The 16567-nt window shown below is 44.9% G+C and overlaps 1 protein-coding gene across 1 annotated transcript in view; it reads right to left on the bottom strand.

Moving 5' to 3' along the window:
• The window catches only part of VRK2 (VRK serine/threonine kinase 2), a 65051-nt gene that overhangs the window by 522 nt on the left and 47962 nt on the right, over positions 1-16567 (bottom strand). Inside the window, exons 10-13 of the mRNA XM_081854802.1 lie at positions 11886-11944; positions 10208-10389; positions 2093-2260; positions 668-733 (exon numbers count right to left, since the gene is read on the bottom strand). Of these exons, the coding sequence (XP_081710928.1) occupies positions 668-733; positions 2093-2260; positions 10208-10389; positions 11886-11944 (475 nt within the window). The remainder of the gene's footprint in view (positions 1-667; positions 734-2092; positions 2261-10207; positions 10390-11885; positions 11945-16567) is intronic.

Raw genomic sequence — 16567 nt, 5'->3', positions numbered from 1 at the left:
CATGGTACAAAGATAATTGACTAAGTGCAATAATTCACCAGATACATTTATAATCTATAACAGCTTTTCTATGTCCATTCTCTCAGTTACTCTTTTCACAGAGAGCCCACTGCAAAAAGCCATACCATTGTCCTACAAAGTAATCCTCCTTGTTTGGATCTCTTGAAGACTGAATTTGTTTAGCCAGCTTCTGTAATAAAGCTGTATGCTGAGCATCGAGACACCTTACAGGAATGGATTGACAGTCCAGTTTTGGACTATGAATTTCTCTTTCAGCCCAACAACAGAAATGATAGCCAAAATACAGAACTTCCAGATAAGGGAATGCCATCATAATTTTTTACAAGGCAAGTGGGGGGTGTTGCACCTAGTCAATCTTGTTACATTCAGCACTCCCACTATATCAGCATATAAGTCCCTATGGTTTTACGTTTCCTCCAGCTTTCTCAGTGTTCTAGTTGAAACGAGTCAGGAATAGGAAACTTGCAGGACAATTAACAGCACTCCTCTGGATAATTCAGTGATTGAGCTGGGAAAGAAGGGCTCTGGTGGTCCTTGAGGTATCTTGGGCCCAAGTTGCTCAGGGCTTCACATATTAATAGAACCGTGAACCTGGCTCAGTAGCGCATGAGCATCACAGATGCTTCAAGCTGCCTGCTGAACTCACCTTGACTAACTTCCTCCTGTAAACATCGGTTGTGGCTCCAGCTGGCTTTCCTCCAGTCTCAGCGGGCTAGGAAGCACAAACAGAACTAGCCAGTAGTAAAAGCCTTTAGAGTAAGGGTGAAGTTTGGGGGTGGCGGGGAATGCAACCAGCAGCTGGCTTTAAAGTAACACATTTCTTGCCTCGGGGAGAACACAGTTCATAGAAAGATCTATTAAGGTGACACAGGTGTATATGCAAGTTCGGGGCGAACGCCTTTGAAGTAACAGAATTGTAGAGTTGCAAGGGTCCCTGAGGGTCATCTTAATTCTGTTCTGCTTTTAGTGGAGAGCAAAAGGGCTCAGGGGTGGGGGCTGCCCGCAGAAGCAGTGCTGCCACCCCTGGGCTTACAAGGCCTTCATGTGTGGTAGCTGCTTTTCAGCCTTCCTCTCTCTCCCTTGTGCATAGGAGTGTATGTGTGGGCCAGGGCACATAGTAAATGCTTTTAGAGTTTACCCAGGTGTGTGTAGAATACTTGCATTCGTATGGGTTTTAATGGGCAACAGCAAGTCAGCCCCAGTTAGCAGGGGAGAAAACAGTCATTAACCTTTCTAAATTTCAGAAGACCTAGCAGTTAGAATATGAGAAGCTATACTATACTGTACTAACTGGTCATATTGGTTTAAATGAGTGTGAAAAGTGGAACATGTTAAGTTCTCAAGGGCCTGGACCATTTCAAAGTGGTGGAGCATCACAGCATCCATCAAAATCCTGTCCCCCACCCACGCCTAGACCATATAACACCGTTCTTGAAAGACCTACACTGGCTCCCAGTACGTTTCCGAGCACAATTCAAAGTGTTGGTGCTGACCTTTAAAGCCATAAACGGCCTCAGCCCAGTATACCTGAAGGAGCGTCTCCACCCCCATCATTCAGTCCGGACACTGAGGTCCAGTGCCGAGGATCTTCTGGCAGTTCCCTTCTTGCGAGAAGTGAGAGTACAGGGAAGCAGGCAGAGGGCCTTCTCGGCAGTGGCACCCGCCCTGTGGAACGCCCTCCCACCAGATGTCAAAGAGAAAAATAACTAGCAAACTTTTAGAAGACATCTGAAGGCAGCCCTGTTTAGGGAAGCTTTTAATGTTTAATAGGTTACTGTATTTTAGTGTTTTGTTGGAAGCTGCCCAGAGTGGCTGGGGAAACCCGGCCAGATGGGCAGGGTATAAATAATAAATTATTATTATTATTATTATTATTATTATTATTATTATTATTATTATTATTAGCAACATACATTGCAGGAAAAGTAACCTTTGTTCGGCCGTTTCTCACCTGCGCTTAATATTTTCCAAGGTGTGCAGGGAGTGGGGGAATGTACAGCTAGAAAAGCAGGAGTTTTCCGCAAGCCAGGTACAATTTAATGCAGCAATTTTATTTATTTGAAGAACTCACCGCTTCGTTCTGAAGCTGCTTGCTCAGCCCAGCCAGCATCTGCTCGTCTTGTCCTTGGCTGCTTTTCATTCCCACAGCGGCTCTTCTACGGCAGGAGAGGTCCTTGCTTTCAAACTCCTTTCCCTTCTCGTCTTTAACTTGCCTTGGCACTGGCTTTGGCAAATCAACCTGTTAAATGTACAAGTTGAGTGACTCGTGCAGCTGCTACTCCTGCTTTACAGAATCTGTTCCATATACTGCGGCTTGTGTGTGAAATGAAGGGCTTCTGCGCAACTTCTAGCAAAAGCATCATTAATCCGCCAACACAAGGAATGGCCAACATTTACCGCGAGTTAGAACTGCACAGGGCAGTCGTTGAGCTCTTGAGCAGAGTGCTTGCACTTGTGCTATCCTAAGGGGCAACGTTATTTATTGCGAAAATTTGTTCCAAGGATTCTTAAAGAACTCTTAGATGAATGTTATTAACCTTTACTGGATGCAAAACCAATAAGTCTCTGTCAATTAAGCTTGCATTAACTATATCTAAGTAAGTTGTTTTTATTGTGGTGATTCTAATTAATGTCAGTGCCTGGAATGAGAAAATAATCACTACTTATTCCATTAGTGAGGTGATCTGACCCGCCCTAAATGGGGCGACAAATTTCTCATCTTCCCTATAATACTGATATACTTGCTCTTGGGGCACCTTGAAAGGTCATGCAGCCCCCCCCCCCCCGCCCACCCGAGAAGCTGCATTTACATTAAAAATGTTAGTTCACTGATAAGAATATCATTTGTCAAATTTCTAGGTTGCCCTCCCTGGGATTATTTTATTTTTAACTTGCAGCAACGACATGTGGTAAGGTGAACTGAGCAATACGTTGAGTGAGCTGCACTCTTCAAGCAACAATTGAAGTGTGGATTTCCCATGTCCATTCCCTTACAGGAGGAGAGGGCAGAAGGCAGACTGGGACCTACTAGTCGATGGCTGGGTGATCTGTAATAAATAGGCAAAGGCTTCCAAATCTCAATAGCAACAAAAAGGCTTACTCCCCCCCCCCAAAAAAAAATTAGGATAGAATCTGCCTTAGTTGATATACAGTGGTGCCTCGCAAGACGAAAAGAATCCGTTCCACGAGTCTCTTCGTCTAGCGGTTTTTTTGTCTTGCAAAGCAAGCCCATTGACGGCTTAGCGGATTAGCGCTATTAGCGGCTTTTAGCAGCTTATCGGCTTAGCGGATAAGCAGCTTAGCGGCTTAGAAAAAGGGGGGGAGGAAAAAAACCCGCAGGAACTCGCAAGACATTTTCGTCTTGCGAAGCATGCCCATAGGAAATTTGTTTTGCGAAGCACCTCCGAAAAGGAAAACCCTTTCGTCTAGCAGGTTTTCCGTCTTGCGAAGCATTCGTCTTGCGGGGCACCACTGTACATTTATTCATATATATTCAGGTTATGGCAACGTACATCTTAAGAGCTAGGGATTCTGTGGCTCTGCATATGATGTTGAATTCTTAACTGCCATCAACCTCACCAACCATGGTCAATAATCTGGGCTGCTGGGAGTTGTACTCCAACAACATATAGAGGGGCACAGCTTCCCTGTACCTGGCTTATAAGGTGAACTGACCCATCCTATGATGGTGGCTAATTCAATGGTTCTCAACCTGTGGGTCCCCAGATGTTGTTGGACTACAACTCCCATCATCCCTGAGCTCTGGCCTTGCTAGCTAGGGGTGATGGGAGTTGTAGTCCAACAACATCTGGGGATCCACAGGTTAAGAAAGGCTGCTGTAATTTGTTTTAAATTCTTGTATTATACCTTGGCGCTTAGGGTGAAGGGTAAATAAAAGGGGGGGGGGGTTGCATCTGAACCTGTAGAGTCTATAGCCACAGTGACTGATATTGACAGGCCTTCCCTAAGTTAATTTGTCCAATCCCCTTTTTATGGAGTCGTAGAGTTGGAAGGGATTCTGAGGGCCATCTAGTCCAACCCCCTGCAAGGCAGGAATTTCAACTAAATGCATCCATGAAAGATGGCCATCCAGCCAAAAAACCTCCAAGGAAGGAGAGTCCACAAGTCCCAAGGGAGTCTGTTCCACCGTCAAACAGCTCTTACTGTCAGAAAGTTCTCCCTGATGTTTAGTCAGAGTCTCCTTTATTGTAACTTGAAGCCATTGGTTTGAGTCCTACCCTCTGAAGCAGGAGAAAACAAGCTCGTTCCCTCTTCCATGTGGCAGCCCTTGAGATATTTGAAGATGGCTATCATATCTCCTCTCAGTGTGCTCTTTCCCAGGCTAAGCATCCCCAGCTCCTTAAACTGTTCCTCATAAAGCATGGTTTCCAGACCCTTGTGCCTGCATCCATCAGTACAACTTCTGGCATCACGACGAATAGCCTGCTTCACAACAGACATTTCAATATCTAAACAGCCCAAGTGACTACAATCACATCCTTCAGTCTTTGCCTGCTCCACCCTGGGAATACAGAGCAGCCCTTGCACCACTTCTTCCTAATGCACAGGCGTCAATGGCAACAAGAAGGTATTATAAAGGTAAAGACTGGATGGTTAAGTCCAGTCAAAGGCAACTATGGGGTTGCAGCACTCATCTCACTTTCAGGCCGAGGGATCCGTCGTTTGTCCATAGAGTTTTCTGGGTCATGTGGCCAGCATGACTACACTACTGGCACACGGAGGACCGTGACGAGTGCCAGACAGCATGGAAATGCCGTTTACCGTTCTGCCGCAGCGGTACCTATTTATCTACTTGCACTGGTGTGCTTTTGAATTGCTAGGGTTGGCAGGAGCTGGGACAGAGCAATAGGAGCTCACCCCATTGCACAGATTCAAACTGCCAACCTTCTGATCGGCAAGCCCAAGAGCCTCAGTGGTTTAGACCTCAGTGCCACCCACTTCTCCTAATGTATTATAGCTCTACAGTGGTGCCTCGGGTTACAAACACTTTGGGTTACAGACTCCGCTAACCTGGAAGCAGTATGGGTTAAGAACTTTGCCCCAGGATGAGAAAAAAGAATTTGCGCTGCAGCAGGAGGCCCCATTAGCTAAAGTGGTATCTCGGTTAAGAACAGTTTCAGGTTAAGAACAGACCTCCGGAACGAATTAAGTTCGTAACCAGAGGTACCACTGTACTTGAGATCAGGTATGTGGTCTCCCATTCATTCAGAGATGTGTTGGGATTTCTGGCTTTGTAGGTTGGAGTTTTGAACAATTAACGGGTAAATGCTTCCAGTACAGGCTAATTTGGAGCCATTTTTTATCTGATCGTGTGCAATATATGCAAGATTATTCACTCTCCTTCTCCCCCAGAATCCAAACTGATTATCACCTTCATTGTATTCTGTATGGCTACTCCATTTTCACCTACACAATCGTTAACTGAATTGGGGGTGAAGTACAATGCTTTTCAAACTCAAAAGCAGTTGAAGCTTTTCACAGAAAATGGACTTTCCTGCCTTTATTCTCTATTTGCCGACGGTTCACAACATGCTATATTTTAGAATACCCTCGAGTCAGAAACAGCTCTCAAATCTGAGATGATGCAAGGTATGCATTTCATGCTAATGAAAGAGGATATTTGAAATCTCCATGGAAAAACTCAGAGGATGATGGGGACGAGGTTCAAGTCATCTGCAAACAGCACAGTTCTCTCCCTGACCTTGTTATTGGCCATTAAAAATACTTCTGCCTGTGTCTGAGGAACAGAAGCTGTGATAATTGACACTCCTCGCTTGTGGACTTTAAATGGGGTTATGCACTTGCAAATAGCAAATACTATTGCAGATCTCTCTTTTCTTGCAATCAAAGTTCAGCAACATCTTGTTTGACATCAATATCCAAGGTAAGTTTTAAGCTAAATACAAAACGTAATAGATTTCTGCGCTTTTGGAGGAAACGGAAGAGGGGAAAAGGGAAAAGAAACTGCTTTGTCCTGCGGCCTGGTACAGTTTGGGGGATACTCTCCATAACCCAGCCTGTACGAAAACTTAATCTTTCCAGAACCCTGGAACTGGGATAATTGGGATGAATAGTCCTTTTTCCAAACATTCTTCTATGACCGCCTACTTGTTTTCCTGCACAGGAGCTGGACACAGAGCGGGTGTGAGGGGTCCTGGCCGGTTGTCACTGGATAGCTCAGTTGGTGGGAGCCTGGTGCTGATAACGTCAAGGTTGCAGGTTCGATCCCCATATAGGATTGCTGCATATTCCTGCATTGCTGGCGGTTGGAATAGATGATCCTCAATGTCCCTTCCAACTCTACAATTCTATGTTTCACCTGATTGGGCAGAAAGCCTGCCCAGGAGAAATGAGAAACTGATGACCTTCTGGCACCCTGCCCTTCTTGTCTAAACAAAATGGCTGTGTTACACTCGCAGTCCCTAGCCCCAAAACGTCTAGTCAAAGTGTCCTGTTGGCATGTGCTATGACAGGGGTGGACCTTCGTAAGAGTCCAAAATTGGATGCTTCCCAGCCCCTGTTCTGCCTTCCAAAGCCAGATAAGGGAGGTACTGGTATCTGACAGAGGTCTAAAGCCCTCCCATCTCCTATCCAAAGCTGGACAAGTGCTAACTAGGCTTTGGGAAGGAGGCAGGAAGACTCTAGGACCCTGTCAGAGCCTTCATGCCTCTTTCCTGAAGCCCAGTGATTATTAGAATTTGGGACAGAGACAAGAAGGCTCCCCCTTGGCCTCTGCACCCTGTGTAGGGGAACCAGTCACAATGCCCCAAATCTGCAAGTTTATGATAAACAATGAATACACATCAGCAAGCCAAATATGCTTGTGCTGGACGAACAAACTGACTTTTCCTAAGGAAATGGAACACACAAGATCCATATCACAAAACTAGTTCATTGAAGCAAGACGGTGGGTTAAGCTTGTTTCTCTCGGGTTGTTGTTGTTTAGTCGTTTAGTTGTGTCCGACTCTTCGTGACCCCATGGACCAGAACACGCCAGGCACTCCTGTCTTCCACTGCCTCCCCCAGTTTGGTCAAACTCATGCTGGTAACTTCGAGAACACTGTCCAACCATCTCATCCTCTGTCGTCCCCTTCTCCTTGTGCCCTCCATCTTTCCCAACATCAGGGTCTTTTCCAGGGCATCTTCTCTTCTCAGGAGGTGGCCAAAGTATTGGGGCCTCAGCTTCAGGATCTGTCCTTCCAGTGAGCACTCAGGGCTGATTTCCTTAAGAATGGATAGGTTTGATCTTCTTGCAGTCCATGGGACTCTCAAGGGTCTCCTCCAGCACCATAATTCAAAAGCATCAATTCTTTGGCGATCAGCCTTCTTTATGGTCCAGCTCTCACTTCCATACATCACTAATGGGAAAACCATAGCTTTTCTCTTGGGTAGCATCTCCTAATGTTGCCCGGCAAGTTGCTTTCAAAGTGAACAGAAGTTTAAGAACCTAAGAAGGGTCCGCTGGGTTGGGCCAGTGGTTTCCACCTAGTCTAGCATCCTGGCCACTCAAGTGCCTATGGGAACTCTGAATGCAAAAGAACTGTCCCCATTCTGCATCTTCCAGCAGCTGGAATTCAAAAGCGTGCTGCCTCCAACAGTGGACTTGTTAAGGTGACATTTGGGAAAGGAGGGTCAAGTGTTTGAAGAAGAAGAAACACTTCTGGATTGCAACCACTGGCTAGCACCCACAAATACCATCAGCATCATAGTTATAAGTCCAGATTTGTTGTGCATCAATAAATCAAACAGCAACCACACAGCAAAGCAGTTTTGAAATGAAGGGAAATATCCAAAGTTTGCAAAATGGCTTGGTAAGGGACAATGTGGTCCACAGTTTGGTGGGAAAGTCAAAATCCCAGGGCAGGGACATCTGTGCAAATTCCTAGGACTACTGAGAGCACTTTGAATTATAGCTGTTGCTGCTGTTTTTATAAAGTTCTAAATGGTTGTCTAAAGCAGAAGAGAGAACCCAAGTCACTTTCCCCTTCAGTCTAGCAGCAAAAATATATACAGCCCAACTTAACGCAGGTAGTTCTGACTTTAATAGGCAGTAGTTACTATTTCTTAAATCTGCACATTTAAGAATGGGCGAGGGGAAATCAAATTGGCCGAACATCAGAAGTTTAGAGAGCAGATGCCTTTTGTGGAAAAAAAAAAGGGGGGGGGAGAGAAACTTACATATTTCAATTAACTTTAGAAAACTACAAATTGCAGAAACAGAGAGCCACTGCTCAAATTAGCATAGATTAAATGGTGACCACAACAACTACTGTCAAAGAAATGGCTTTTTGCTTTGTTGTAAAAGTGATAAAAAAAAAATACCAAAGTCTATAAAACTCTGGGGGGAAAAAGAGTCTTGGTAATTACCAAGATCAAAATCCAGTAGCTTTTTATTAAAGATGAACTTTTGTTCTGCTTTTCTACACAATGTAAATAGTGCTGACAATTGGGTTTGCAAAGGCATTCGCTACAATAAAATGTAATTGTATCATGAGAGAAAGGTGACAATCGGGAGATCATGAAAAAATTACATATTCTCACTGGTAGTTAATTAGCCATGCAAAAGCCCCTCAAACAGAGATTCTCTTCTATTAGGAATGATTACTATGCAGACCTACAGATGTCAATACTGGAGTCATTCAAATACTTCTTTCGCTACTAATTGAAGGTTGTAAAGCTCTGGTGCCAAGGTTTGGCTTCCAAAGAGCTAATTTATGACTAGGCGGCTATTTTATGTCTTCAGTTGCAGCAGCTACAGAACTCGGCAAATCAGAACCATCTGTGCGCCGGGATTTGAATCGCCATTCATCTCGCAGCCCATCAGTCGCATTAGTTTGCATCCCACATTTTTTTGGCTCATGTACCATTCTGACAGTCCAAAGTTCATGAGGAATATTAAAAATGAACCGCCGCCTTGACCCTGCCATATTGTGTCAGCAAAGGCTGCGGGCTCATATGGCTACTAACATCCCCGGCCGACGCTCCTAATCAGGCCCTGTGAATACTGCTAATTACACCGGTCTAAGTTTATTAAAAACAAAGGGGTTTGCATTTATTTCTTGGTTAACTGTATATTGACAGGACTGGGAGGCGGAAAGGGAAGAGCGTGTGTGTCTCAAAAAGCAAGCATGCGCCAAAATTTGAGGAAAGCAGCTTCTTGAAGGCCAGAGCAAAAAGAAAGAACAAAGTTATTTTAGGGGAACAATGGTTGCATCAATAAAGGCAGCTCGGCTTTTGATCCGTTCTGAAGGGACAGCTGTCATCCAAAGCTGTCCCTTGTGAACAACTCTGGCACTATCCCACTGCACAGGAAGCAAAGAAATTTGCACAAGTCTTACTGTTTGGAGCCGTGGTTCCCAACGTAGGACATACCCCCCACAGGGCGGCAATTTGATTTTTAAGGGGGGCAATTTGATAATGAGTTATTAATAGTGAATGGCCTTTTAGGCTTCCTCCACGTGAATAGGAGTTCACTTTTTGAATAATAAGAATTAATATGTCACCGGGGGGGGGGGTGGATCAGGATTATAGAGATGCTCAGGTGGGGAATGGCCCCAAAAAAGTTGGGAACTACCGGTTTGGAGGGAAGAAAAGAGTTGTGGGTCAAAAACGAGTTAGGGCAGTTTCTCTCTTGTAGGATGGCATCCAACCTCTGAACCCTCAAATCTTTCACTGGATATCAACAAGCAAATCATCCTATTAGCACAAGGACATCTGTAAGGGCACTTCCTCTCCTTGCCCCAGCCCCCCCTCAAAAAAACCTGTTCTGAGGTTCCCCCCAAAACTCTAAGGCATATTGGGGGGAACAGGGGTGTGTGGGGAGAGGAAGCCCCATTGCATGGGATTATGTCTTTAGGTGCAACCCTAAACATGTACTTTAACATTTTACATCATCAGCTCCTTCCTTGGGTAGAGAAGGGGAGACTCATCCTTATATACTGAATCCCTGGCTCCACCCATTAAGTTACTGTTGCTTAAAAAAAATAGTGATATTTCCGTTGTTGGTGATTAACTTCCAAAAAGTAGCATTTTTTAAATTACGTACCGCTTCCATGAGCGTCACTTTCCCCCACATGTTAAATTTAGCTGTAAACGAAACTATTCCTTAACAGGACATGTGTTATATTTATCCAGCCTTGACCAAATCCAATGGCTATGTACTTACTTTCTTGTGTTTAGCAGCAGATTCATTCGGAGGTCTTTTGGCAGCGGTAAAATTCAGTGCCCCGTTGCAACAGACTCCTTCGTGTTCCAGACCATCCAGGAGGATTTTCCTTAGTGCTTCATAATCGGGCTTTTCCTTGTACGCTAAATCAGATGCATTTTTCAAAAACCTGGCTATTTCACCTATAGAAACACAACATTCAATTTGTTGGAGGTCAGGCATTTTTTAAGGACGCAAGAGCTTTGCTGCATCGGACTGAAAGCCTCTCTGGCCTATGTTAAACTTTCCAAAGTAGCCAACCAGATACTACTGAGGAACCCCCATCTTTCCTTGGCTGAAATATGCAGACATATATTAGCAAGTGTTTCTTCTTAAATCACTTGGTCACCAGCTCTGTGATGGCCATGCCCAACTGGATTTGCGTGACCAGCTAGAAAGGTGGCGGGCAATTGTGAAACCTCGTGCAATCTAGTGTTAACACTTGAACTTGGCAACGTGAACTGAAACATGGGAAGCTGATTAGGCTGTAATGCTATAAGCTTCTTGGGACTAAGCACAATGACCTTAATGGACTTACTTGGGAGTAGAAAAGTACTGCTTTTAAGCAGTTGTTAACAGCTTCAAAAACCAAATCCCTAGCTGGGTAATGAAGCTATACAACGCTGAATACAGGAGTGTAGTGTTAATCTTTCTGTTGAGTGCAGAAGAGTCGGTGCGAGGTATGTGTGATATGCAAAGGACCTAGGAGCGCAATCTAGGTTTCATAAGCTCAAGTAACACACGCATGCATCATAAATTCATTTTCAGACTTGTGCCAGTAATGTAGCTCAAACGAAAATCAAAGAAGGAAACAGGCAGCATTCAGGGTAGACGCAGAGCACTTGCGAGCATAAGATCCTAACAAAATAGGAGCAGGCCAATGGACCATCTAGTCACGCATTCTGTTCTCCCAGGGGCCAAACAGATGGGCAAGCAGAATCTGAACTCAACAGCAGTCTCCCTGGGGTGTCCTTTGTTGCAAAAGCATTCCTCTTCTCCCAGGCCTTTAACTAAAGAAACATCCTATGGCCTTTTAAACTGAAAGGGGGGGTATTGTTTTTGTTTATTATGCATTTTTTTCATATTGTAGACCACCCTGTGATCTTTCGATGAATTTAATTAATAATAATATACCCTGAATCTTCCAACATTCAACTTGGATGTCCATAGACAGTGCCTTTTTATCTAGAATATTAGCCTAGCCTAGGGAAGTCCTGGTCACAGCCAAGGTAGTTATGTGTAAAGAAAACAAAATTGCTCACAATTTGCAACGTGCTGCCATGCAAAACTTCGCTCAGATGCCTACAATATCCTTGTATTCTCTGTTGACTACACCTTTCCTTTCCTGTTCCAAGTCAGAGATGCTTCCGATGTGAGCCAAAGAAATTGCTGCTACTGCTAAATTTGAGTAGTTTTGAATTGAAGCAGGTTCCTTTGGAACCATCAGATGTTTCTGGACCACAACTTCCATCAGCCCCAGCCAGAGATCAGGAATGATGGGAGTTGTAGTCCAGAAACATCTGGAGGGCTACAGCTTGCGCACCCCTGGCCTGGAAGGTGGCAATCCTTCTGGCACTCCCATTCCAAACCATAACAGGCTTCGAAGGTTCATTTCAATTGGTCAATTGGCTCAACTTACTGCAGTCTGTTCCTGCGGGAGCCCATCTTGTCACTGAATCTGGGAGTTCGTCCAGGAGCCTGAAAAGGTGAGGAGGGAAAGAATGTTAGATCAGAAGACGGCAAAATCCGAAGGTTGTCAGGGACGAGATGGGGAGGCAAAGCAGATCAGCCTCCTCTTGAAAGCGGGAGACTGCTGGAAATTTGGGAGACCTGTCTACCTGTCTAAAGCCCTAAATGGCCTCGGTCCAGTATATCTGAAGGAGCGTCTCCTCCCCCATCGTTCTGCCCGGACGCTGAGGTCCAGCTCCGAGGGCCTTCTGGTGGTTCCCTCACTGCGAGAGGCCAAGTTACAGGGAACCAGGCAGAGGGCCTTCTCGGTAGTGGCGCCCGCCCTGTGGAATGCCCTCCCATCAGATGTCAAAGCGATAAACAACTACCTGACATTCAGAAGACATCTGAAGGCAGCCCTGTTCAGGGAAGTTTTTAATATGTGACATTTTAGTGTATTTTTCATCTCTGTTGGAAGCCGCCCAGAGTGGCTGGGGAAACCCAGCCAGATGGGCGGGGTACAAATAATAAATTATTATTATTATTATTATTATTACCCACTGTGTTAACCCCCTTTGCATCGTGTGACTATAAGCACCACTATAGTCTGAGCAGAATTACGGCCAAGGAAATGTCTTCACTTTCCAGAGCTCTTGCCAAACGTTTTGCAGGGTAATGGAATAAAGGAATCCCCTCACAAACACACACCGCCCTGAGATAAATTTGCTTTCTTTACTCCCAAGTCCACAGATTAATGGTCGTCTAAAGTTCAGCACGGTTCACCAGGCTGGTGCTTGTTGCTCCAAAGTAGATTCTGAACGCAAAATGGCAACAGATGGATAATAATAATAATAATAATAATAATAGTTCTAAAGCAGCACCGAATTAAGCTGTCTTGGGCAGTGAGCGAATGGACTTCTAAAGAGAGTTGTGCATGCTTTTTTTCTTTTGCAGTTAGCAACAAGAGTCAGGGAGGGTTGCAGCAAAAGTTGGTGCCCACATTTTGAACAGAACCTGACAGCATCTTTTAACATCTGAAGGACATACACAAGCACAAAAACACATCTCCAGGAGGGAGGAATTGACTGGAACTCACAGGTGTGTGTTTAAAGCATGCTTTCAGAGCTACCACTACCCTTGAAACAATCTAGGAAAAGTCCTCCCACCTTCCCTAATTGTTAAGGAATGTTTTAAAGGCTGGAATTTTTTTTTATAATGTGTTTACTGCATCTTGTTTTTTATTTGTAACATTTCACTGCGCTTGCTGCAATTTGATCTTTATCTGCAAAGCTTTACAATGCCCATAAACCACTTAAGAGATTTTAAGCGGCATATAAACTGCCTAAATGAGTACATTAAATAATTACTTTTCCCCTCCTATGTTCATATGATGATTTTAGCTTCTAAAAAACACACTATATAACCATTTTTTTTTTAACTTTAATAAAAAAAAGATTAAATTAAGAATAAAACTTTAAAGAAAGAGATAGCAGGTTCCATTTCTTGCTAGGAAGTCCAAGCGGCCTTCACTTTTTGCTAAGACATTCCGTAGGGACTCAAAAACGCCTCAGAAGATGGATCTCCTAAAATTTGCTTTCCAACTTGTCTGCTGATGGTCTGCACAAGTTTACAGAAATGTCAATTCGCCATGGGTGCCAATGCTCCATCATGTATATTTTGTTGACACTATGTGTGTGTTTGTGTGTGTGTGTGCGCGCGCATACACACACACACACACACACACACACACTATTCCCACTATTGAAATTTCAGAATCCCTAAATCACCTTTCGCTCCTTACTGGCCTTATCAGTCAGCCAGAGAGCAAAAAGGGGAGAGGGGACATTTTAGCACTGGATACTGGTTCGTGAAAGGGAAGCGGGTGGTGCTGTGGGTTAAACCACAGAGCCTAGGACTTGCCGATCAGAAGGACAGCGGTTCAAATCCCCGTGATGGGGTGAGCTCCCGTTGCTCGGTCCCTGCTCCTGCCTACCTAGCAGTTCGAAAGCACGTCAAAGTGCAAGTAGATAAATAGGTACCGTTCCGGCGGGAAGTAAATGGCATTTCCGTGTGCTGCTCTGGTTCGCCAGAGAGTGGCTTAGTCATGTTGGCCACATGACCTGGAAGCTGTATGCCGGCTCCCTCGGCCAATAAAGCGAGATGAGCGCTGCAACCCCAGAGTCGGCCACGACTGGACCTAATGGTCAGGGGTCCCTTTACCTTTACTGATTCGTGCAGCAGACACCCCTGTCCTGACTTTCTACTCCCAGTATATAGTCCAGATTCTGCACAGAGAGAAGAGGGAGCAACAGAAACAAGAGGCGAGAGCCTAGCCCTAGATTATCCCATCTGCTTGCCAAGAAGGCTATGACAGATTTCACACATTATAGTGAGAGCAGATTTGAGTAAGCATGAAAACCAGATCAGGTTTGTTTGTTTGTTGATGGCTATGCCAGTTGAGGCAGACGGAACCTGTAGTCCAAAATATTTGCAGGGCACGAGGTTGGGGAAGGCTGTCCTAAAGTGTGATAAATAGAAGAGTCTTATGCCTTTCCATATGTGCTGTGGGTTGATAGGAACATTGGTTGACCAAAATGCTTTGTAGTTGTCAGCAATCTGCCTTGGGAGACATTGGAACAGTGAGCCTTTGGGGGTAAAGTCAAGGTGTTGGATGGAGGCATGGGAAAGACTGTGGAACACAGACATAAAATTTACAGCATGTTATGATTTAAGAGAAAACTATAGGAAAATGTTATACAGATGGTATCAAGCACCAAGTAGATTGGCAAACGTATAAATCAAAATTGAATTATGTGCTGGAAATGCAAAGGGAAAAAAGGTACAGTGGTACCTCGCAAGATGAATGCCTCGCAAGACGAAAAACTCGCAAAACGAAAGAGTTTTTCATTTTTTGAGTTGCTTCACAAGACAAATTTCCCTATGGGCTTGCTTCGCAAGATGAAAATGTCTTGCAAGTTTGTTTCCTTTGTCTTGCAAGTTTGTTTCCTTTTTCTTAAAACCGTGCATTCAGGGGGTCCAGTTGCGACTTGACTTCGAGGAGCAACTCATAGCATGCCTTTTTTGAGGTTTTTGAACACTTTGGTGATTTTTGAAGCTTTTCCAAAGTCCGTGCTTCGCAAGACGAAAAAATCGCAAGACGAAAAAACTCGCAGAACGAATTAATTTCATCTTGCGAGGTACCACTATACCTTTTTCCATATGCAGTGGTCTTGTAATAAGGTTAAAGATTACTGGGAAATGATATATAATGAATTGAAAAAAGTTAACATTTGTAAAGAAGAAGAAAAAGAAGCTGAAGCTTTTATCTTGGGAATTATGGGATCAGAGTAATATAATAATAATAATAATAATAATAATAATAATAATAATAATAATGCCCCGCTCATCTGGCTGGTTTTTCCCCAGCCACTCTGGGCGGCTTCCAGCAGAAATTTACGTCATGGGTGGTGAGCATCACATTCTCCCATGCCCTTTTGGAGAGGCAAGCCATTGCCGTGCTGCTTTGCCAATATGCTTGTCCAGCACTACGTCAATGGAGACATTGCTGGTTATGGTGGAACGCAGGCAGACAAAACCGTCTCCCACCTTAAGCGTGTGGCCACTAATGGTGATGCGTGGAGTGCAGGTGATGTTCTGACCTAGGACGTTGGGTCTTTGTCAGGCTGAGACCAAACTCCATGCAGTCTTGGACAAAATGGTTGATGAGGCTCTGCGGAGCTTTTTCTTATCGCTGTACTGAACTGAAACCAACCATAAAAAAAGAACTTTGCTGGATCAGAGCAAAGGGCCTTCGAATCCGGCATCCTATTCTCACAGCAGCCAACGAGACGCCTATGGAAAGTCTGGAAGCAGGACCGGAGCACAAAAGAAATCTCCCAACTTGCAATTTTAGGCAAGTAGCATTTAGTGGGGGTAGAACACAACCATTGCAGCCAGAAGCCTATAACAGCTTCATCCTCCAGGTATTTGTCTCACCTTATCCAAATTAGTGGACATTACTGCATCTTGTGGCAGCCAATTCTAATTTAACTACCGTATTTTTCGCCCTATAGGACACACTTTTCCCCCTCCAAAAATGAAGGGGAAATCTGTGTGCGTCCTATGGGGCGAATACAGGCTTTCGATGAAGCTTGGAGAGCGAGAGGGGTCGATGTGCACCGACCCCTCTTGCTCTCCAGGCTTCAGGAAGCTATCAGCAAGCCTGGGGAGCCCGCGGGAGTTCCCGTAGGGCTCCCCACGCTGCGGATAGCAGCCTGCCACCCGGCGTGCGGGGCGCCCTGAAGCAGAGCACCCCGCACTTCGGGCAGACATCGGCCAGCCCCACAAGCTCGGGGGACAGCGGGGAGGCGCAGCGCCGCCATCCCGCTGTTCCCCGACCTGGTTTTTTTTTGGGGGGGGGGAAATAAAGGGGAAAAAATTCCCTTTATCCCCCCCCCAAAAAAAAACCTAGGTGCGTCCTATGGGACAGAGTGTCCTATGGGACGAAAAATACGGTATGTGCTGTGTGGAACAGAACTTCCTTTGTCCTGAATTTAGCGTAAGCGGATGGTCCTGGGTTCTGGAAACATGAGGAGTGATGTGGGGTCAGCAAACCTGCATGGAGATTTCCCCAGATCTTTCTTTTCAAGTTTT

Source organism: Podarcis erhardii, assembly GCF_964252035.2.
Source record: "Podarcis erhardii genome assembly, chromosome: 3".
NCBI lineage: Eukaryota > Metazoa > Chordata > Lepidosauria > Squamata > Lacertidae > Podarcis > Podarcis erhardii.
Note: the sequence above shows the minus strand (reverse complement) of the source record. Positions and strands in the feature narration are given on the sequence as shown.